The 19,900-nt window shown below is 39.7% G+C and overlaps 2 protein-coding genes across 2 annotated transcripts; both read left to right on the top strand.

Moving 5' to 3' along the window:
* The first annotated feature begins 4,317 nt into the window (after nucleotides 1–4,317).
* Nucleotides 4,318–10,690, top strand: LOC119015266 (four and a half LIM domains protein 2-like). The gene is made up of 6 exons (XM_037091113.1): nucleotides 4,318–4,379; nucleotides 6,280–6,463; nucleotides 6,815–6,989; nucleotides 7,505–7,674; nucleotides 8,550–8,736; nucleotides 9,883–10,690. Exons 2-6 carry the CDS (start codon nucleotides 6,308–6,310, stop codon nucleotides 10,032–10,034), a joined length of 840 nt encoding a protein of 279 aa, XP_036947008.1. The 5' UTR covers nucleotides 4,318–4,379; nucleotides 6,280–6,307; the 3' UTR covers nucleotides 10,035–10,690.
* A 911-nt stretch (nucleotides 10,691–11,601) lies between these two features.
* Nucleotides 11,602–18,907, top strand: c24h7orf57 (chromosome 24 C7orf57 homolog). The gene is made up of 8 exons (XM_037091121.1): nucleotides 11,602–11,747; nucleotides 12,466–12,530; nucleotides 12,736–12,909; nucleotides 14,136–14,229; nucleotides 14,561–14,684; nucleotides 15,194–15,258; nucleotides 15,383–15,483; nucleotides 15,794–18,907. The coding sequence occupies exons 2-8, from the start codon at nucleotides 12,488–12,490 to the stop codon at nucleotides 15,850–15,852; spliced, it is 660 nt and encodes a 219-aa protein (XP_036947016.1). The 5' UTR covers nucleotides 11,602–11,747; nucleotides 12,466–12,487; the 3' UTR covers nucleotides 15,853–18,907.
* The last annotated feature ends 993 nt before the right edge of the window (nucleotides 18,908–19,900 follow it).

Genomic DNA, 19,900 nt, shown 5'->3' on the forward strand with positions numbered 1-19,900 from the left:
CAAATGGTTAATGTTTATTACATTATCGGTGTTTTGGGGTAACGCTAGAGGTATGATTAGGTTACAAAACAATATTAATAAAGGAATGTGCTGAATGAGGATGCAGATTTAAAAAAAATTATCACAAATGTTACTCTTTCTACTGTTTTATTTATAATACTTGATATAGTTTCTTTATTTATTTATTGTCACAGCACAAAACAAGAAAAAACAACAGTGAACAGCGCAAATGTATAATGTCATGACAAATGTATAAACAAACACACAAAGACTCATTTAAATCACTGTATTTTAAAATAGCCTTTGAAATATTGATTCACAAGCTTCAAATGCAAAGAATAAGCCACGCATTGGAGTGCAATGACTTAATTACCATCTGTTTTTTTAATCATTACATTTTCCATTTGACTTTTCCTTCGTCTGGTTCCATGGTTGAAATGTAGCTCAGCTAAAGTCAAACCAAAAGCAGCACTGGTCCTCCTGTTATATCAGCAGCCTGTCACTAAAACAGAAACTGACACTTGACATTTTATGCAGTTAAGGCTTTAAATAGCTAATTGATATATCACAGTGGCTTATTTAAGTTTGTCTGTGTCAGTTTACTGCGAAAATCAAGCATGAATAAATAGTCACAAAGACTTCAAGCACATAGGCGCTTTTATGCAAGTGCATTCCATGATAAACTGTTTATCTCGTTAACTGGTCCTGATTATCTCTTGACCTTTTCTTTGCTGGATATTCATGACACTGGTTTAACGTTTAAACTTAAGAATTACAGGAAAAGGTTATAACATGTTGTTTTAGAAGGTACATTAGTTTGTATGAGACACACTCGTGAGGATGTACTGACCCATAAACAGTTGTTAGATGTTATAAATGGTCTGGTTAGAGAGCCTAACAACAGGCCTGGTCTTTAAAACTTGTCTAATTCAAGAGAATTATCATGTCATAATTACTGATTTTTTTAAGAACAATATACACAACCTGCTCTCAGATACTCCAGTATAAAAACAAAAACATAAAAATAAAAAACACACACATACATGTATGATTAAAGACGTTGATGCCTCAGCTGTAGTTTGTGTTAAGTGCTAATTGGCAAATGTTAGCACGCTAAAATACCTAACTAAGATGTTTTAGCTCTTAGCTCAAACTACCATTGTGCCAAGTAGAGCTTTTTTTTTGTCTTTGATATTTGATTTTTACATTTTGTATCAACTTTAATCTTTATATTGTATACAGTGCTGTCGTTTGTAGTCCTAAACACGGAAATCAGTTAGCATTTTAGCTCTTCCGGTTTCCTCGTCTCGAAGTCTGTGACTTGAGTGGTTTTCAGTTAAATGTCTGAAATAATGTGTAATTATTTTTTTTCTTTTACACATTTAGCTCTATGACACAAAAATACATAATTAAATGTCCCACAATTTAATCATAAAATCATTTTATTCTTTGTCGATGCTAACTCCTTGGTTAGCCTACACAAATACCTCATTGCTACACCATTTTATTGAAGAGGACAACAACAGACACATATCCTTACAAACATATCTACCATCCAGAACATTACATATAGTGACGTGTAAAGTATTAACTAGCCTTTAGAGGTGCTAATAGTTGTTTTTTTGCTATCTCTGGACAAAGCCCGGCTTGCTGTTCCCTACTGTTTCCAGTCTTTGTGCTAATTAGCTAAGCTAACTTGCTGCTATAGCGTAGCCTCTCGTCTCGTTAGCTCCTAAACTATTTCTTTAACATTACGCAGCATTATAGCACACACCGACCTTTTGGTAATGCTCACTCGTCACACACTTTTACCACTTTGATTTATATCATCACAAATGATCCTTCAGAAAAAGTAAATAGAGTAACGTTCGTCTTTCATGTTCTGTTAATCCTCTCAAAACCACTCAGGTTAACTGCTAAAGGATACGTCACTATTAGGCCTACACATACACTTTTAAATTCCTCTCCAAAGGGTTTAAAGGTGCCCCACCACCACATGATCTGCTCTCCTGTTACCGCCGGTGCACTATTAGATTATGTGAATATGCCTAAACACTGTGTGTTGGTGTGCGAGGTCGGATCCTTACAGTGTGCAAAGAAAAAAAAAAGCCAGAATTACCATTAATAATGGAGCGGAAAATCAATTTCTGAAAATGACACAGCTTTACTTATGTTCCCACCCGCCAACTGACTCTCACTGGGGTCACATATGGACAGATTATTGAAGTCAAACTTCCCCGCAGCAGAAATTAAGTTTAGGACAAACAACTGGCTGCTGTTCAGCTCTTACATGGTAAGCAGTTTCCCCGAAGCATTAAAAGAAATATTCTTGAGCCAGCAGGGAATAAACTCTCACTCTCAGTAAAGATTTGCTTTGTGCTTCCAGGAACTCTATTGTCTCACCTATTTTACCTCACCTTGTTTTAAATGACCAATGTGTAATTTTAATAGATACTGACCGTAATTGACCGTATTAATACTGCATTGACCGATTGGTAAAATAAGGAACATTCTGTCCATTAATTAGACGAGGAGGGTCAACTGACTCTCCTGTGAATTATGATCAAATTAAAAGTAATCATATCAAGATTAATTTTTGAAATTCTACAGCATAATCCTATAAAAAAAAAAACAAAACACTAAAAATGAAAATGCAGTCATTATCGTCTCGCGCCCATGCCGATGGTAGTCGGATGAAGTTTTGTCGCCCGCAGAGTTTTCCTGGAGCCTCACAGTCGGAGACAACTGAAGTAGCCCGAGGACTTGTTCATAAAGGAAAGGTCATGCTGTGGCTCAACCAGCTCCGTCTCCACAAACACTGCCGGAAAATGATATCAAAATATCCGGTTCTGATGACACTAACCACCCAGAAAATGTCGTGATGTTTAAGCAAAAAACACAATTTTATAACAACTGGAAAATGTCCCGTTGTTTTGCCAGAAATATCTGGTTTTGTTGCCACCAGCGACTTGGAAATATATCCAGTTCTTTCTCCGCTTACACAGCCAGAAAATGGCCCAAAGTCTCCTCCAAAATATTTGGATTTGTTGCCACTACAGCGGCTGGAACATGTCTTGACATCCAGTGTAAAATATCCAGTTTTCGTGCAACTGACACAGCTGGAATATGTCACCACCTCTCATCAAAATATCCTGTTTTGTTGCCACCAACCAACCAAAAATGTTGTGATATGTCATCAAAAATATCCAGTGGTTTCACAAATGAATTTTACAAATGTTGACACTTGATCTCTCGCCTGGCAGCTGTTTTGCACAGCTGTATCGTTACTTGTGATGCTTTAATACTATTACTTAAAGAGCAACTTTAAATTGCTCCTGAAATTCTCGTCTCTGTTGAACCTACAACTTTCCTCAACTCCTCGCACCATTTGCATCTCCGAGCTATCATATTCCAGTTAAATTCCTATTTATTTACCACAGCTCTGGATAATTACACGCTTTTTAAAACAGCTTACGGAAGCGAAAACACTGCAGCTTTACATTATGTTATGTTTGACATGGTGCCTTCAATCAGGCAGCGCTCGCTAACTTCGTAAAGAACAGTGGAAAACACGCTCATTAAGCCATTACGCGTGGAGCTTTTTTGTCCTCTGCTGACCTCATGTCACACAAAGTACACTGTGAGTTACAGTGTTCACGTGCAGCATTCGGTCGTCGGATACGATAATATGATTCGATTATACAAGAGGCAATATACATTATAAGATCCCATTTGTTTATTATTAGTCCGAGCAAATTGGATGAACGTGGCGGACGTCTTCTTCAGTGGGGAGCCAGTGGCTGTTTAACACAGTATGTATTTTATTTGATTTTGGAGTGAACTGTCCCTTTAAAATAACTGAAGAGAAGATTTCCGACATAACCAGACATTAAAATCACCACTTTCTTGACCTTGAAACCTTAAAAAAAAACACCTTAAAAACACAGAAAAGGTCCACTTGTTCCGCTTTGACCCACATGACCTGGTTTTTATCAGCACATTGAGTTTTCTCAGCTCTCAGTTTGACTTAATTAACCCTTTTGATCGTCTGATATAAGTTCTGACAGCCTGTTGTGTCGATCCACTGTATTCATTATTTGTTATGTCAACATCCTAAAATCCTACAAGAGGCTTTCATCGTGAGGTTGGAAGAAAAACAAGATTCTGATAATGAACTCATGATTTGCCCAATTTTGTAGCAGTGTAATTATAATGCGACCTGCCCACTCTGGTCACACCACTGCCTCCACCTTCCTGCCCCACTGTGGGTCACATTTAGCTCTAATTTTAAAAGGCTGATGGAGCGCAGCGCTTAGTCTTCAACTCTGCTCCCCGCCTGCAAACTAGCTCCTCATCTGACACCCGAGCTGCACCAACAGGTTCGACTTTTCTGTTTTTTTTCCATCTTGAATTCGTAATAGTTGCAAAGATTTCTTTCCTTGCTTGAAAACTTCTGTGATGTGTCAAAAGAACTGCATGTTTTGATCTCTTATGATAGTTGGTGACAGTTTTGTATCCTCATGATTAGCTGAATATAATCCGGGTTTCTGAGGAGATTTAGGGGACTTTTGGAGTTGCTTGAGCACCAGAAAACAGATATGAGACTTAAAGAGGTGTGATGGGGAGAAGATGGGACATATTGGGTATTTAAGATACTACGGAGGTTGTATAGTGGAGGCGATTTAAAGTCGTAGTCTAGTTAGAGTTGTCTAGTTGTATAGAGGAGTTTTACAGGCGTTAATGGAAAGCATCAGGATTTAAAGGGGAGTGAAAAGGGTTTGTAGAAGAAACTAGTTGGTTTAGATTGAGATCTGAAGGGGTGCAAGGTATTTACAACGGAGAACAGATGGTTTATAGAGGGGCAAAGGGGGTTTATAGTAGAGTAAAGGGTTTACAGTGGCGTAGAGAGGATTTATAGAGCCTACAGAGGGTTCATGGTGGAGTATAGAGGGCTTATAGAGGGTACAGAAGATTTATAGGGGGATACAAATGGTTTAAAGTGGAGTACAGGGGGTTTATAGAGGGTTTATAGAGGGTTTATGTGGGGTATAGTAGGTTTAAAGATGGGTACAAGGGGTTTATAGATGGTACAGATGATTTATAGAGGGATATAGAGGAAGAAAGAACTGATTTAGAGGAGTATAGGGAGGTATATGTGACGTATAAGGGGGTTGTGGAGTATACAGATGGTTTAAGGTTGGTCGAACAGGGTTCAAGTGGTGCAGTGGTCTGAATATTTAGACTTCAAAAGACCCTGCAGACGTTAGATGTTGGACCAAAAACGTTTTGATGAGAGTCATTCGCAAACTATCTGCAAATGAATTCAATCACTGGCCATTATCTAACATCAAACAAGGACTGACAAGTTGTAAATGTGACAGTGCTGATTGCTCTGCATCTGATCAAAGTGTCCATCAACAGCCGTCCTTGTGTTTTAGATAAATAGGACTAATTCAATTACTCACAAGAGATTTCACTCATTTGTCCTCGGCTTGTGCCAACATACCACATTCCCCAGATATTATCCTAAAATCATCTCCATCGCAGCGATAATTATCTCAATAATAGCATCATCTGGCTTGAATTGAATCTGTAAGAGAAATTAGATGTACAATGATCTGGCCCAGGAGAGCATGATTTCCCGTTTGAAGACCTTCCAGTTGGGTGTCATCCACAAATTTCCAGAGGTTTGCAACAGGAGTCCAATATCTTGGTCTAAATATCTTAACCTTCAGTTATGCTGTTTGCTGATCAATAGCCCTCAAAAGCTTATAAAGTCCTCCTTGTCTTGTTTGTTGTGATCTTTCAATCAGTACAGATTCCTCCTGTGCATGGTGCCCATTATTTTCTGAGGGGGAAGCCCAGCTAATTTAGATTTCCTTAGCTTGAGTTTGAGCATCTTCTGGTGCAATAATACAACAAGATTTAAGAGTCACAACATCTCCATTATGAAGTACAAGGAACTTACTCTGCAGCCTGAGCCTATTTGGAGTCTGTTTGCAACATTCCTCTGCCTAATTTGTTGTATGGAGCACTTAATTTAGTTTTTAAAAAGTTTAAAAGGGCTGCATTCTGTACCTACATAGTCGTGGAGGCTTGATATAATTAACTGGACCATGTGATGTTGGGGCGGCGCTGTAGAGCTTTTTGTCGAAAGAACTCGAGTTTCAGAGCTCAGATGAAGACGGATTGAGGGAGATCTCAGGAATGCTCTGGCTGTAATTCCTTCATCTTCATGGCTGTTTTTTAATACCTTTTTTGTTTTATCTTCCCGCGCAGACGACTCCGAGAGGAGATTTCAGTCAAAATGGCCAACCGCTATGACTGTATGGAGTGTAAGGAGTCCTTGTTTGGTCAGAAGTACATCCTCAAGGAAGAAAACCCGTACTGCATCAAGTGCTACGAGGCACTTTTCTCTAATAAGTGTGAGGTGTGCCATGTGCTCATTGGCTGCACCAGCAAGGTAAGAGATTTAACTTGTATTCAGACGTTTACAGCTAGTTTTCTACCGTAGTTGCCCAACATACATCACAAATCAACCAGCATGTTTTAGTATAATAGTCAAGTTTAATGTACAAAAAAAAAAGGTACTTTTTGGACTTTTTTTCAAGTCATCATTTCAACCATGTTAGCAGCAGGGATCGGCACACAACTTTGGTCCAAACTGCTGCAGGAATTGATCATAAGTTTCTTTCTGGGTTCAACCATAATTGTTAGCCATTAGTGACATTGGTTACTATTCCATTTTCAACATTACCAATCCCCGAGCTCACGACCAACACGCAAACCTTCCCTCCTTTCACTGACTCTGCAGGATCTGTCGTACAAGGACCGCCACTGGCACAGCGAATGTTTCCTCTGCATCAAGTGCAGCCGATCTCTGGTGGATTGGCCGTTCTGCAGCAAGGATGACATGCTGATGTGCATGGAGTGCTACAGCAACGAGTACTCTGCTAAGTGCCATGCATGCCTGAAGACCATCATGCCAGGTGAGGACAGACGAATTGTCAACATGAGAACCGGTTTGATCAGAGACTGGGTGAGGTGGACTGTCTGAAAAGACAATCTGGAAGTGCTCGTAAACCTCGATGTCTTTTCAGTTGATGTCTTAGAACTTCTCGTGGTTCATGACCGGCAAACTTTCTTTGAATCTTGGACCTAACGCGTTCATATAGGTCAAGTTTGTGACGTAACGTCAGCAAATTGCAATTAGCTGGAATAGTTTGGAGTGGATCTGCATGCCTGTGGGACAGCGGGGCCTACAGGATATGTAATTGCTGACGTACATGTGAAAACTCAGACACAGAGTGTCTTTTCTCTCTGCAGTTAAAACTCCTTCAACTGATGACGAATCAAAGACGTGATGAGTAATCGCATGAGAGCATTGATGACAGTTTGTTAGGACGTTAACAGTTTAAGTGAGTTGAGAGGATGGAGGGTGTCTCCCTTTTCTCACTCCTACACACTTTAACGTCTCCCTCTCCTCCACCCCTCCACCCACCAGGCTCTAAAAAGATGGAGCATAAGGGCAACAGCTGGCACGAGAATTGTTTCACCTGCAACCGTTGCCAGCAGCCCATCGGCACCAGGTGCTTTGTGCAGAAGGACGTCAACAACTACTGCCTGCCCTGCTACGAGAAGCAGTTCGCCCAGCAGTGCGTCCACTGCAAGAAGGTGATTCACATCCATTCATGTCAACACTCACGAAATTCAATCACAAATAAATGTTTGTCTGCGGATGCAACTGATTCCGTACTCACTAATGAGCATCCTCCAGATAATAACAAGATCGATATTCTGTTTGAGAGGCATTTAAGTCAATGACCCATCATTTTTATGAATCATGGATTTTCCCTGAGACGTCCCTCGGGCAGCTTTAAATTGTTTTTATTGTTAAACAACCACCGTTACTGATGAAAATGTATCTGACATGAGGCAGCCCGATAATCAGGCTGATGTATCATCTAATGTTTTCCAAGAAGTCGTAGCGATAGAAGTCCCCAACTCAACAAAATATTCTTTTATTGCAATATTTCAATGGGAAGGCAGCGTTCAAAGCTTTCTTCATACAGTAGTGGCCATAGTTTCTGTTAAAGAAGGCTGGAAAAGCAATACATGCAGACTTGGCGTCCAAATCACTGCTAACAGAGCAGCTATGAGTAGACAAACAGTGAAGCAGGGAAGAAGTCTTGTGTGTTATGTAACAGTCAGGTGGCAGGAAACAGATGGTCAGGCAGGCGGGAATCTGAGGCGTCGTTTTGTTGTGTGGAAGCTGGTCGGCCGTCATCAGGCTCGTCTGTGACTAAGCCGGCAACAAACAGCACAAATGACGGAGAAATTGAAACCCACACGAAGGACCACACACACGAGTAGGAGCTCTGAATCGATGACCTGAAAATCCAATCACTGTGAAGAATGAAACACGTGTGAACTTAATGAGAATGAATGAACGTCTAAAAGCGCCGCCAAGCAATTTTGCTGCTGAATATTGTGTGTTTCGTTTGTCTCAAATCAAAACAAACTTCATGTACACTGACGGTGTCTTTCAGCCCATCACCACTGGAGGAGTGAACTACCGTGACCAGCCCTGGCACAAGGAGTGCTTCGTCTGCATCGGCTGCAAGCAGCAGCTGGCCGGTCAGCGCTTCACCTCCCGGGACGACTTCGCCTACTGCCTCGACTGCTTCTGCAACCTGTTTGCCAAGAAATGCGCTTACTGCACCACCCCCATCAGTGGTAACGTGGAATATTCTCTTCCTTTATCCCTCTTTTATGCCTTTAATTCTACATTTTGTATTTTGCAAATGGCAGATCTCTATATATTCTCCATTAAATGCTACGTAACCCCAACAAGCAGGTGAGGCTGCAGCTCCAAAGATAATGGACACACATTTATGGATCTTGGATTGTACACCGTCTAAAGTCCTAATAGCATGAGACTAGTATTACCAGGAGACCTTTTGTGACTTATAAATTACCACTACATGATGTGTATCTCGTGGGGCTCATTCAAACAGGATAAGTAAAGTCCGTATTTCACTTGTTTTCACTGACATTATCTCCCAGATATGTTGTTAAATCTCTCCGAATCATCACCTTTCAGAAGTGAAGTGTCATTGTTCTTCATTACCACATTACTGATATAGTTCAGAGTTAATGCCCCCACTTTTCTGCATGCTGATATCTGATGGCAGAAAACAGAAAAACAACCCCAAATCGTCAACATCTTGATTCACATGGGTCTAATATTATCACGTGGCTTCTGTGTTTGGAGAGCATTGGTGGGTGCTCTGCGGCGCACATGTGATTAAAATCACGGATGTCTTCTAGAGGTCCCCAGGAAATGCTAGTGTCATGTGAATTAAGCTCAAGAAATTATTGCGTTAAACAGATTCCTCCCGCAAATTAGAGTTGTACTCGTAAAGTAAAGTCAATTATCAAAACAGATTTCCAGTATAAGCAAGTCTCTCTGTTATTCTGAATGTACGGTCTCCAAACCGAGACAACTGAAATCATCAGGGTTTGTTTTCTTAAACTTTCCAGAACTTCAGGTCGGATCTGACTGTAGTGTTTGAATGTCAGATACGAGGAACAAGGGCGATAAGCGTCATTAGAAACAAATGCTAACAAAACTGGAATGAGGTTCTATATTTGCCCTGAAATAATGAACAAAACAACGTCAATAGTTAAGAGAAGTTCCCAACTACGGCTACTGTAAATGACACCTTTAACGTGACCCGAACCTCTCTGAGATCATATGCTTCCCTCTGCGTCCTGTGTATTCAATCAACACCAATTACAGGCTTATCAAATTACTGAGATCATGAGACCGTTTTCCTCGTACGTCACTCATGGCCCGTCTTCGCTGCCTCTCTTTCCCAGGTCTCGGAGGCAGTAAGTACATCTCGTTCGAGCAGCGCCAGTGGCACAACGACTGCTTCAACTGCAAACGGTGCTGCGTGTCTCTGGTGGGTCGAGGTTTCCTGACGTGCAAAGACGACATCCTCTGCCCCGACTGCGGCAAAGATATCTGAGATCGAGAAGCACCTGCGATTTTCTCACAACACTGGTGAACGATCGGTTATTGGGTTTTCACACATTAACCTTCTCTGACTGCTAAAGTTTCCTCTGCATGTACGCTGATGATATTTTGATTTATATAAACACGCTGAAAACCATAATCCCCTTAATTGTTTTTCTGAGAAACATTCCTCTTTGGATAGCAAAACCTTTGTCAGTCAGTCTTCGTTGTTTAGTCTCAAGAAAATGTTTATCTCATTTTTGGAATGAAAATGTGTGTCGATTCAAAATAACCGCGGTTTTGATATTTTACAGCATATTTAGTTGTTTTACTGGCTTGAACTGTGATGTTTTGTTCTTAATAGAGTTAATATAATACTACTAATATTGTTTATTCTAATTATATACATTATTTTAGTTTTTCAACTCAGATGAGTGTGTATTTGCCAACACTGATGCAGCTTGTCAGTTCTTGTATTGCAAATGAAAATGTGTATTAAACCAAATCCTATTCAAGTCTGTTGGTTAGAGTATAAATGAATTTTAAATAATTATGCTATGCTATTAAAATGTTTAGTTTGTGAAATTAAACTGTGCCACTTTCTAACAAGTACCTTTGAGTTGTACTTCATAGCTTTATCAACTGTTAATAAAGGAAAAAAAAATAACATCAGCTGGTTTGTATCCTTCCCTATATATTAATAATGCAGTTAAAAATGTCGGCTATCAATTGATATATGCTAATGGATCAGTTCTACAGTTTTAAATGTGCATAAGTTGTTGACGAAGTATTTTAATCAAGAAACTGACAAACTGATTATGATGCCTAAGAAATAAGTTAAATCAGTCAAGGTGAGTTTTTTTCCATGTGGTGAGGAAAAAGCTCATTCTTGTCAGCTAAAAGTGTGTGTTTTTCTCACCACATATGTGCATAAGACTTGTTATTTGTTTTTTAAAAAAAACCTATTCTAATAATGGCAAAACTTCACAGGGTCTTGTACACCAAACTCCATTAGACAAACTGTAAATTTAAAACTAAATTGTTTTTACCTAACAGTACACAACTTGTCTGTTGTTTGTTGTTGTAGCATTTCCTCTTTTGATAAATTTGGTACACATGATGCATTCTGTTATTCAAGTAAAAGAAAAATGCAGCTGGTGTGTCCTTTTTTATTTGATATAATGTGATTATAATTTTACGTAATCCATTATGGGGTTGTCAGTTACTAACAAGCCGTCAGGTCAGCAGTTTCAAATGCAAATAAGTGATTAATACATTTAATCAGTAAGTTTGCTGTTGATTATAACCCACTTCGCTCCTTTTCTACCTGTTGAAATACCTTTAAAGGGCCAATACAACTCATAAAAGGCTGTATTTCACCTGCCAAAAAGTGATAACAGCTTCCACCTTGTTATTGAAAGGTAAATAAATATATAATATATATATATAAATATAACCACCAAGAGTGAAATCAAGTGAATATGAAGCAGAAACAACCTCTAAGTCACAAGATAGGAGCTGTAATCACCATGGTAATCACTGCAGCTGCGCGCTCCCGCGGACGGAAGTCAGTTTCTGGCGGACGATCACTTTTCGGCAGCACACCGGAAGTCGGCAGCAGGTGCCACCGGAAGTGTGTTCGGTGCAGCTTTTCCAAGGAAGCTAACGGGATTTCACTGCGGAAAAGCCGATCCATAATTACAACGCAAGAAAAATAACATATAATGTAAGATGTGTGTCTGGTTCTGTGCGAGTTGTGTCGTTAGCTGCTCATCTGAAAACAAGCGATGTTGCGGCGCAAAGTGAGGTTAGCGCTGGAAAGCCGACGCCGCAGCTAGCTAGGCGGCTAGCTAAATTAGCACGGCTTTGTTAGCTACATGGCGAAATAATACTATGCGGCTAGAAGAGGCTATTTGTCATATATCTTTCAATATCGTGTGCTTTTATACGTAGAAAATGCATTGTTTGTATCGTTATGATACAATATAACGCCAGTTATCATGCATGCATTATCTGCAAAACTCGGCTCACTTTTATGTCTGTTCAAATGTCCTTTATAGCGTGATTAATTCGTTTTATGAGTTGTATTAGCATTTGTTAGCATGTATACGCTGATGAACGCGTATATATATACTTGGGACTTGTTTGTCTTTCGTTCATTATTTTTGTAATGTCTTAATTTTTGCTACGTCAATGAATGAGCGCAGACAGGCCTCTGTGTTCCATCAGGAGAAATACCAGGCCGAACTCCATAAGAGAAATCTATAATTTAAGACTGATTTGCCATTATTAAACTCAAGACTGGTCGTTCAACATAATTTGGTATATTTTATTAAAGTGTCTGCTCTTTTACTAGATACGTACTATCTACCAAGTCATATTTCTTGTTTCCTAATAAGCAGTGACCACCTAATATATCATAACTTATTTCCTTTGGTGTTCAGATTGTGTTATTCCTCAGCTGAAATGAGCGCTGCAGTACCCAACCATCGAAGGACAAAGCCTGGTGGTAAGATTCAATTCAGTTTCAAGTATTTCCAAGATAAAGTAAAAGGTATTTGAAGGCACCATCACCTGTAAAACATTTGAATATACCAAATTAAAAATAACAATACATTTGCAAAACTAAGTGTATTGATGAAACACATTTTGGATGCATGTATGCCAGAAAGCAAAACAAGTGGATGTAATTGTCAGTGCATAAATCACTGCAGGCATAAAGCCCGGGGTTGTTAACGCCGGCGCGACTGGACCGAGCTCCCAGATCCCCGGTCTGTCCCAGACCGCTGCTGAAAACACCCCAGTGGAGAAGGCCAGCGGACGGCGGGTCGGGATATTCGAGTCCGACTCGGACTACGTGAAGCTCGCAAAGGGAGGAGGACATAAAGGTAAAGGTTTCCTAGAACTTCAGGTGTGTTTTATAACAAGCCGTGGAAGTATTAGATTAATTTGCCGGTGTCTGAATAACCTCCTCTTCCCCTCAGAGTCAAAAGTTTATCTTAACTGTACGATAAGCTCAAACAGTGAAAGTCATCACATTTTAAAAGTAATAAAACATCCCAGGTGATTTGTTTGATGTTGGCACTTGTGTCTCAAGTCTTTGAAATGCAAATCCTGAACAAGTGGCCTCCCGGTCCACAACATGAAAGTCCTGCTAGAGTTTATTTTATTATTATTATATTTTTTTTTTTGCATTTTGGGAAAACAAAACATCCACTGCTGTTTATTGAGACTGTAACTCTGCTGACTTCAGCTACCAGGGGGAAACAATTCAAAGTTCAATGAGTTCCACATGAATGTTTTATGCTTCAGGATGGATAAATCCTCTGCAGGTTGGAAGTACTTAGCATGAAATGTCTGCAAATGTTAGCGTTTATACTTTATTTTATGGGTTGTAGCTTTAATTGTTTGAAAGCTTTTCTTTCTATGTGGGTAAATAAGACTCAATAGTTTCGATTTATTTGAATGATACCAGAACTTCTTACAAGTTTTGACTGGGGATGCTCTTATTTCATATTGAAAAAATTCAATTCCAAACTCCATTAGAAAAAATGTCAATTTAAGCCATCTTATTTCACATAATGTCAGTTTTTCCTTGCACATTCACTCTACTGGCTGAAAGCTAAATGTTAGCTATAATAGTGTATTTTTCTTTCCACATTGGTGCACAAGACAACAGCACCAAACTCCATTAGAAAAATTGTACATTTAAGACGGGGTTGCTTTTTGCTTATGTTAAACTACAACGTTTCAGTTTGTTGTTAATGCCTTTCATCTTTTGTTGAATTCGGCACACATGCTGCAGGAAGTTATTCCACAAAAATATCTGTTTCTTCTAATGATTGGAGAATGGCTTGAATTTTCAGATATATATGGTTAATTAAAAAGAGCAAATCTGCTGCTGCGTAATTTTGGGCTGCATAAAGGAAGCCTGCTGTTTTTCTCACGTATGCCAACTAAAAGGCAGATAGTGACATTGTTTTTATGCAGAACAGTCGTTCAGCCCCCGAGCTGAATAGAGTTAAACATCAAACTGTGCTTTCAAAGGTGAGACTCGGTGTAATGCATCATAACTGCTGGCAGTGTTTTGAACATTGTGTCCCCACACCTGCAGGGCTGTTGAGTCACGATGATGTTGATGCTGATGACAAACCGAGGATTCACTACAATCCATCTGCTAGTTGGTTTGGAGATGATGAGTCAAAGAGGTAAGATCAGTGGTGAGACACGCAACAGGGGAGATGCATCGTCGCGTGTTCGGATGACGAGTTTGTGTGTGTGATTCAAAAACCCTAAACAAGTCTCGCTGTTGAAGAATGAGTGTTAAATTGTGAGGCTTGTGAAATGAAACAGTCTGTCTCTGGGTTCAACTTCCAACAGAATCACTGATAAAGGTCAAATTATTTAAATGCTACATCCTTCTATGGGCCAGGTGAAACACCAGCCAGGCGTAACGTCCACAACCCAAATTTCCCCAGAATGTGATAAATGGCGAGCAGTGATGACACATCGTATATCACCGTGGTTTTGTGCTTACAGCGGAAGCAAAGCGACATCTCCTGACAGCCAGATGAAGGCGCGCATGCAGCCTCTGACTGCACCGTTTGGCACTGATAATGGTTCCACCTGGGAGACCGATTTAATTTCCCCTAATAAAGAGAAGGTGAATGGACCCAAATGCGTCACCACCACCAACATTGATAACGTGTCGATGTCTTCCATCCTCTTCATTCATTTATTTTTTTTTACATTTTTACCATCACCTTTCCTTTTTTTTTTTTTCACCTAATTTTGCTCCATCGTCGCATCTCGCAGATTTAATTTCCCGTCGTAATTTTTCTGTGACGTTTCAGTGAAGTACTGAGAGAAAACAAAGATTCATATAAGGTACATTTCATACAATCTTCTTGTTTGTCTTGGGTTGGTTTTTCTTTAGCCATCGTCAACGAGTTTGGTTCCAGACGGTTTTTGTTCATGCCACTTTCTTTAATCACTTTTTCCATTGCCATTGCATGACTGACTTCATATTGATTTTTTCCCTCCATCAGTGCATTTGTTTTTGCTCGGTTATGTGCCTGCATATTTGTTGACATAAGTCAAAAGTTACCCACGTTTATTTGTCTTTTTTTATTTATTCGTTGGCACACAAATGACCACGTGTCTATCCCACAGATGTCTCCTGATGGCGTTGCCCGTCAGATTGAGGGTCTCGCCGTGACCAGCAAATACAAGAGAACGTGAGTGGATTCAGTCTCGTTAAAGTATAACCACTTCATTTGTATTTATAATCATAAATCAGTGTACGATTCATCCTCTGAAGGTTCAGAGAGTCGCGTAAAGTTTCTTGTGTCGCCTCCTCAGATGTCACGATAAGAAGGCTCCTCCAGTCAGCATGTCCAAGCTGCTGAGTCACGGCTACGTGGAGGAAAAGAAGTCGTCTCCCAACGACGACGACACCTCAAGTACGATACAGAGTTCCTCTCAGATTCATGAAGTTAATCGATGAGGGACACTTAATGATTTATCTTTGTGTGAACGTGACAAACATGTAGTTATTAGAGTTAATTAGATGCTGTTAAATCTTTGTCATTTGGGCGAATGTTCCACTTTCCAAACGGAGGTCTTGCTCATCACTAATTCACCAGTAGGTTGACACTTGTGAATTAGTGATGAGCAAGAGAAATATTCTGAGTTTGGACCTAAGAATAGACCGTCTTTATGAAGTGTGGTACTTCATATCTTGATTGCAAAATGTCCTCCGTTTGTTTCCAGGCGTGACCTCGGAACAGACGAGCACCATCGCGACGGAGGACGTGGACGACCTGGAGTAGTGTGCTCGTCTGGAGGGGGAAGCAGAAGGGGGTCGTCCTCACGCCGGTTCACGTCCACTTCCGCCCCTGTCGGATTCACTCGCATTTATTGTACATCCACTGACTGTTAGGTTTTGTACTCATGTTTATGCAAAGGTACCGTCCTCTCTCTTTATTTGCTTTAATTTGTAAAAACAGAGTTCACGCGGATTTCGTCGGGTAGATGTGCTCGCTGTGTTTTGATTTCTGTCTCCCTCGATTTGAAAGACGAGTTGTGCGCAGGGTAGGAAGCTAACGTCCTGTTTCACCAGCCAAAGCTTTTTTTTTTGACTGGCGCCTGGTGTTAGTTTCCCCCCCTGGTTGTATGAAGATCGAGTTAGTGAACTTTAAAGGTGTTTGTGCTAATGAATCGTGGTTCCAGTGACGTGAAATATTTGTTTTGATCAAGGGCTCCTGCTGTCTGGAGGGACGTTAGAGGGGTCGTGTGTTTTCAGCTGCAGATGCGATCAGTCGTAGGGACGGCGACCCTGCAGCTGTGATCACACGCCAAAGTGCATACTGATGGTTTGTTTGGGTTAAAAATGGTTTTTAGGTTGCTGCTCTGCAAAAGGTTGCTCTGATCTTCTATTTCCTGCCACAAATCTGTTGTTTCTGAGCTCCTAGAATTGAGAAAAATGCTCCAGTTTAATGTTAAATTTGCATTTTTTTGACGATAAACCAGGAGAAAAAAGCCTCATATTAAATTAGCCAATTAACAAGAGTGATGTTTACTGTTTTCCAGAAGATTTCGACTTCTAACTTTTATTAAATCAGGACGCTCATCAGGGCGTTTGAAGCCCGTCCAAATGTGTCAGAAGCTTTTCTAATGATAGAACTAAATTGGGTCTTTCCTGCATCTCTAAATCCTTCACGGTTGTGTTATTCCAACAACAGATAAAAGCCGGGAAGTCGAAAGGAAAAACCGCCACCTTCAGCAGAGTGACGAGCTGAAAGTCGTGTCCGGCGTAATTCCCCTGTGAAGATTAAAAGGCAGACGAGTTTTTAGAAAAGTGAGTTCTCAACGTGCCAACCAAGCAGTTTTTCCCTGCTCACGCAGTGTTTGTTTGACTTTGTAGACATCAGTAGGAGAACTTAGTGTTAGTGCACCGCCTGGTCACACCGAACCCTCCATCTCATGACGTGTGTTTATCCATCACAGTTTGTTCTCTTCAGATCAGAGAAGCGGTTACTGCGGCAGCAAAACTTCAATTCGGGGGGCAAAAAAAAAAAATGTATAACTCAAAGAAGTGACAGAAAAGGCTTTAAATCATCACAAAATGTGTGTTTAATGTGTTCAGTAAAGTCTCAAATGTAAGATAATTATCAAAATAAGATGTTCTACAAAAAACCAAGGAACTAAAGGCTGTTAATCCACATTTTACTCAATAATAATCTGAAAAAGTGAATTTTATCATTGTGAAATTGAAATTAACAACAATTTAGTGTAATTGTGATGTTTAAAAATAACAAAACAGGGATGAAATGGTAAGAAATCGACTACAGGATAAACAAAAAGAGACACTAAGGATAATTTTATCACCATATTGACGAGTGTAGACGATGAAGACGCATGAAAAGAAAACGAGATCTTTCAAAAGCACCGAATTCAGTCTTAAAAGTGCATAAAAAGTCTTAAATTTAATTCACAGAAGTCTTAAATGTTTTCTGTCACTTGCTTTAGACAAACTGTGCTGTTATGGTGTCATGATGATGTTAAATTAGGATTTTAAAACATGCAAAGTAAAGATTTGCTGGTCTTCAGACTTTATCTCCTTGAAGCCCTGTCAAAAAAATGTGGATTTTAAAATCCCTCCGCACTCTTTGTTTCACCTGAAAATGAAGTATTTCAAGATGAAAATGTTGCTTTTTCACCCTTAAATCAAGTGCCAAATTCTTTTATGTCTTCAGACCTTTGCTGAGACAGGAAACAGTTTGTCGATCTGGTCAGTTCAGAAGCCAAATCCTTCACTTACTTCCGTCACTTCACTCAAGATTTGACAAAGACAAAGGAAGTAGTCCTCCTCCTCCTCCTCCTCTTCCTCCTCGACTGTCAGGACGTCTTGACGTAAACTTAATAGATTCCTCTGACATCTGACGGACAGCTCGTCCTCGACTCATTTACCGGTTGTAATGTTTTTAAAGCCTCGACTGCGAACTTGCTGCCGACGGTGAAATCCTAATCCAGCAGGGACGTTTGTCAGGTGAAGAAAATGCTCTTAAAATGGAGGAGAAATAAAAAGGGGGGATCAGGATGATTTATTTGGGTATAACAGCCAGATTACAGCTGCGAGTTTGTCCCTGTAAATCCAACACATTCATCGCCTGCCGCAGTACCAGACTCCCATTTGAAAAGAACCGACTTTAAATTTTAAAAAAAACAAACAAACAAAAAAAAACTGTCATGTTCAACACAACCTGTCTTGCTTTTGGGGAGGTTGTCAGTATTTTCAACACAATATATTTAAGTAACGATGTATAATTTATCTATATGTGGTATTAAAAAGGTGTCGAGTGTTTGGCGCTTTACTTGTGTTTTTGGTGACACTGGATTTATTTTATTTTTTAAAATTAATTTTTGTTTTGCAGTACGAAGAAATGGCGAATGTATCGTCTTTTTGGATGTGAGTTTCGCTTTTGAAGAACGGGTTTATTTTTTATGAACTGATAAATATTCAGGTACAGTATTTTTATTTTTGTTTTAGTTTAGCTCTTCTCCCAGTGAGTCGGTGGCTTATCAGTTTACAAACCAATAGCAGGAACCTTTAGTGGCTTAACTCTGCGTAGTCCTCCCTGAAGAAGTTACTTGTTACTCGTATGTCCTCTAAGTGGTATTATTTAATTATTATTATCATTATTTTTAAATGCAAATGTACCAGAGGAGACTGAAGAAGGCAGCATTTTAAACAGAAGATCACCTGAAGTGTTTGTTAGTGTGGAGAAGTCCTGCTGACGCCACTCGATGTACGACCCCTCGCTTACGTTAATGACTGCACACAGACTCTCAGCTATCGTTTCAATAAATGGGCATGTGCATGTACATCGTGTGCTGTTGTTCTTTAAACCAACAAACTCTTTAAACCAACAAACATTGACATGAAAGGTGCAGTAGTGGATCCTTGAAGGGTCAGAATGCACATATACTGTTTTCAGGCTGTGTTTATGTTGTAGTTGTAGAGGTGGATTTAGTTTGAGGTAAGAATGTAGATGGAATAAAGGAAGAACAGGAAATGAGAAGGAAGTAAATATGTCATCAAGGTGTTGTGGTGCATTCATGGGGTGTTGGAATAATCCGAAAAATGAGTTTCGTCCATGTCGTCTACACGCCTGAACACACCGAGGTCAGAAGAACGACCCCTCGACTTGCAGAGCTGAAAAATAAAAAGGAGGTAAAGGATTAAATAAAGGCATAGAAACAGGAAGTGTGGACGACCAAGAAGGTGTTGGACAGTTTATTGCGTAGAATTTGCGTGACGTAATATTTTTATCAGTGGTGTGTGAGGAAGCTAGAAGTGCAGATCAATTGATAACAACAAACAGAGCAGCCACGGATGAAAAAACAATATATAACTTAATATGAAAGATGAGAGAATTATGACTCTTAATACTAACTTTACTTTTCACCTCAGTCGTACGGTGGCCCTCAGGGTCAAAACAGAAAAAGGCAGGTTATGTGAAGTGTTGTGTTTTGATCCTCAGGGCCACCGTACAGGAGCCTGTAATGAGGACAGTTAACAGAAAACATGCAAGTTTGATATTTAACATAATTAATAAGTTGGTAAAAGTTTAATTTGTCAGCAGGTGAGTGGGTTTTTTTTTTTTTAAAAAGATGTCATTGAAAATTATTTTTAAAAATGGGGAAAAGTTTAAAAACTAAACATGACACATGTATTATCTCATAACTCTGACTTTATATATATATATATATCTGTTTATATGTGTATTAACATTAACACAGTTTGGCACTGATGGGCTTCCATAAAAATGGAGCTCCATCATTTTCTACGGAGCTACTTCATAAAGTTTTACTATT

This window comes from Acanthopagrus latus, chromosome 24, assembly GCF_904848185.1.
Source record: "Acanthopagrus latus isolate v.2019 chromosome 24, fAcaLat1.1, whole genome shotgun sequence".
Taxonomy (NCBI): domain Eukaryota; kingdom Metazoa; phylum Chordata; class Actinopteri; order Spariformes; family Sparidae; genus Acanthopagrus; species Acanthopagrus latus.